The sequence below is a fragment of the Chiloscyllium plagiosum genome, chromosome 34 (assembly GCF_004010195.1).
Source record: "Chiloscyllium plagiosum isolate BGI_BamShark_2017 chromosome 34, ASM401019v2, whole genome shotgun sequence".
Taxonomy (NCBI): domain Eukaryota; kingdom Metazoa; phylum Chordata; class Chondrichthyes; order Orectolobiformes; family Hemiscylliidae; genus Chiloscyllium; species Chiloscyllium plagiosum.
The window spans coordinates 20,860,242-20,864,501 of NC_057743.1; the positions used below are offsets into that span (position 1 = coordinate 20,860,242).

The 4,260-nt window shown below is 43.2% G+C and overlaps 1 protein-coding gene across 1 annotated transcript; it reads right to left on the bottom strand.

Annotated features, from left to right (window-relative positions):
• Positions 1-331: 331 nt before the first annotated feature.
• LOC122540135 (E3 ubiquitin-protein ligase RNF186-like) lies at positions 332-1,772 on the bottom strand. The gene has a single exon (XM_043675439.1). The coding sequence runs from the start codon at positions 1,623-1,625 to the stop codon at positions 903-905; it is 723 nt and encodes a 240-aa protein (XP_043531374.1). The 5' UTR covers positions 1,626-1,772; the 3' UTR covers positions 332-902.
• Between the last annotated feature and the right edge of the window lie 2,488 nt (positions 1,773-4,260).

The window sequence follows — 4,260 nt, forward strand, 5'->3', positions numbered from 1 at the left end:
GGCTATAGTTTTTGGTTGCGTTGTGTCTGCTTGTTTGGGTTTACTTCTGAGGAATCGGCAGATTATGTTTATTGGGTACCTGTTTTTCTTGAAAACATTCTATAGATATTCTTCTTCTGCTCTTTTGTAGTTCTTGGGTGCTGCAGTGTGATGTAGCTCGTTGAAATAATGTCCTGATTCCGCTCCATTTGTGGGTATTGGGATGATTGCTTCTGAAGTTAAGTATTTGGTCCGTGTGTGCTGTTTTTCTGTAGACACTGGTTTGAAGCTCTCTGTTAACTGTACGTTCAACTGTCACGTCTAGGAATGGGAGTCCTCCTCTTTTGTGAATTTTATGCCTGTCAGGATATTGTTGATGGTGTATGTTTCCTCTAATTTGTTCTGTTTTGACAAAGGTGTCATCTATGTAGCGGATCCAAAATTTGGGTTGGATAGATTGGGGGGGGGCAGCTTGTTTAAGTACATTTTCAGTTTATCGCATAATAGTCTCTTGTAGGAATGACCAACGTTTGCCTGTTCATTTCACTGTGGATGAAGTATTTGATTGAAGTCTCTTTTTCAACTGAAGCTCAGCACAGCAAATACACACTCTCCTTGTCCCATTTTGCTGAGACAAGCGACTGGCAAGCCCCAGCAGATCAACGAAAGGCACATTACACCCGCTTGAATAGTGGGGTTCACAAATAAAACTAACAGGCTGACAACATAATACTAGTTGGTTCAAATAATAATCTTCACATATAGCTCAAAATTACATTGAACTTCAGGCCCAGTTTCCAGTCGTGTTTGTCCGCAATGAAACTGCTATTTGTTGCTGCATTAAGGTATCTCTTAAAGCACCCATGTGTTACTTTCCAACTGTTACATTGTTAGCAATGAAGCTGTTACATTTGATGAGACGTTCAGGGCAGACAGTTGCAATATGCTGTGAATGGCCTGCTCCTGTCTCCCTGACAACCCAAATACAGAAGTAACAGCCCCGCCAACGCACAGAGAACAATCAGGACGATCAGAATCCAGGTCAGGGCCGAGTTTTTGAAAAAATACTGCAGTGCAAATATAAGGATCAAGAAGAAGAGCATAGTCAGCAGAAAGCGTTTGATGGCCGATACGGCTACCCGATTCCGAAATTGCTCGTTCTCGTTCTCTGGGTGACTGGCGCTCTGGCTGACCAGAGTACAAGTGCTTGTGTGGGTCTGCAGCAGGAGGTGTGGAGACAGCACCACCTCGGGCACAGATTCAGGGAAGGCGGACATCCTCCTGGACAGGACTTCCATCAGGCGTGGATTATCCGGAAGATTGCTGATGAGTGCCTCCATCACCAGCGTGGAGCGTCTGCAGAGAGGGCAAGTAACGACCCAGGAGCCATCCTTGACTGACACCATGATCTTCAGGCAGATTGCACAGAAACAGTGCTGGCAAGCCAAGAGCTTGGGTTTTCGAATGAAAGAATCGAACTTGTTAAAGCAGATGGGGCAGTCTTGCTCTGTTGCTGGGGTGTTTATAGCCAACACTTTGTCCATCCTTGCGCACTGTCTCAAACCCAACACACAGAAACAGAGTCGACGTTCCTCAGGACTTCTGTCTGAGGCTGTCGGTATATTTATAGCTCTACAGCAGGTCATTCGCACGGCTTCTTTTGGCTCAGAAGTTTCATTGCACAATTCGCCCGAGGGTTATGGTGCATGTAATGTGTAACTAGTTTATTGAGTTTATATCTTGACTTGATAAGTTCTAACTGACTCAGTTCAGCAGCGGTTGGTGCTGCTAATTGAAATTCTTTCACGGTTATTGCTTTGTGTCAATGACACAAGCTGAATAGGCCTTTGCTGGGGAGCTGTCTGTAGCCAGGGTCACACCCAACAAACTCTCATCCAGACTTGACTGGTTCTGCTGCCTGGCCCAGGAAAGACTGAAGTTCAGAATGTGTGACTCATACTTTCAGCTCCCCGGACTTCGTATGGTCGTGTCTGGAACAAGATGATACAGACTTAAATAAAAACGGAAAGTGCTGGAATATACTCAGTGGGCCTGTCCGTATCTATTGTGAGCGAAAAACAGAATTCACTTTTCACATCAACAGTCTTTCATCAAACTGAAGCCAGCCAAAATAATGCTGCAGTAAAAGACTCAGAATCTAGGTTTGCAACATCCTTCATATAGCAGGGAGACCAGAATTGAATGCAGAATTCCAAAAGTGGCCTGATCAATGTTCTGTACAGCCACAGCATGACCTCCCAACTCCTACACTCAATATACCTACCAATAAAAGCAAACATACTAAACGCCTTGTTCACTATCCTGCCTTAATTTGTTCTCCTAAAGCTCTGGAATTTCTTGCTTTTGGCTCTCCATCTTTTATTCTGTACATCCTCCCACCTTCCAAGTTTAGCCAAGTTTTTGGTTATCTGGCTTATTATCTCCTTACATGTCAAACTTTGATAAACTTATGTAAAGGGTGCCATATAAAACCAAGTTTTTGTTGTTACTCACTGTTGGCGCACAGATTGAGATCTGATGAAATATCTTTTGTTTGGGTGGCATGGTGGCACTGCTGCCTCACAGCGCCAGAGACCCGGGTTCAATTCCCGCCTCAGGCGACTCTCTGTATGGAGTTTGCACATTCTCCCCGTGTCTGCGTAGGTTTCCTCCCACAATCCAAAAATGTGCAGGTTAGGAGAATTGGCTATACTAAATTGCCTGTAGTGATAGGTGAAGGGGTAAATGTAGGAGAATGAGATTGGGTGGGTTACGCTTTGGTGTCTCGGTGTGGACTTGTTGGGCCGAAGGGCTTGTTTCCACACTGTAAGTAATCTAATCAGCAAAACGATGGAACGCAGTGATCTGACACACCTGCCCAATGGCCATGATACTGACTCCTTCCTGTTATCAAAGAATGGGGATAAAATCTCAGAAAACCCTCCCTTACAGTACCATTGGCATACCTTCACTACAGCAGATCAGGAAGATAATTCACAAACACTTCTGAAAAGGACGGGTAATGAAAGTGCTGGATTTGCCAAAGATACTCACATGCCCATTAATTTTTTTATATAGAAAGGAGCTATTAAATTACATGAATTCTTGACTGAAAATGATCCCTTCCTTATCAGCTCTTTTTAATAAGAAAGTAACCTTATGCATAAGAGTTAATACAAGTCAGGCTTCATGGTGGCTGATCCAATTACATTTTGTAATTATACCTACTGGTTCAAACCAGCACTAATACTGGAGCTGACAGGAGCTCTGCTACAACTTCCCAGCATTAGAAAAATATTAAACAATTTTGGTGCTACCATGAATTTCAGAGATTCCATTTTGAACATTAGTTTTAAATATTTTTCCTCCTGTATTTAACACTTTCTTTGTCAGTATCTACACATAAAATATAAACACGTTTGAATCCGAGACCAGTCATTATCCTCATTTTTGTAGCTCCTTCTTCCCTCATTGGTCTGTCTCTCTCTGCTTGATTTCTTTTCTCTCTGCTTGTCGGCGTCACTTTCTCGAATTGCAGTATCCTGTATCCTAGATAGCCTTGGTGTGTCTCTTGCTCCAACTTTCAATCTGTTCCAAAGTATTAGAAAAATGGGTGGCACGGTGGTTAGCACTGCTGCCTCACGGCGCCAGAGACCTGGGTTCAATTCCCACCTCAGGTGACTGTGTGGAGTTTGCACATTCTCCTCGTGTCTGCGTGGGTGTGCTCTGGTTTCCTCCCACAGTCCAAAAATGTGCAGGTTAGGTGAATTGGCCATGCTAAATTGCCTGTAGTGTTAGGTGAAGGGGTAAATGTAGGGGAATGGGTCTGGGTATGGTGTGGGTCGGTGTGGACTTGTTGGGCCGAAGGGCCTGTTTCCACACTGTAATTAAGTAATCTAAAGAACTATTTTGCAAATTGTTCAGTTAACATTTAAGTTCAGGTAAGATTCTATTAAGTAAAGGCTGATTTCCAGGTTTTGCTGCAAGGACACTTTGCGTCTGGATGTTTGTTGCTGGAATTCATCACTTAATTTCAAAAGCTACTATTAGTTTGTGTGAAAGCAGGGACACCACTCTGGGAGCTATCAGAGATGAGAGTGCCAAGGTGTTGGTAGGACAGCATCATTCATTTAGTGACAAAGCGTTCATGATACCTGATATCCCTTGCTGCATTTGTAATTAGTTACAATTTTATATTCTCCTGAACTGGAGGACCAGACATAAAATCACCAACAAAGTAAGTGAAAATTCTGATGAAATGAATGTGGGGAATGGAAATAA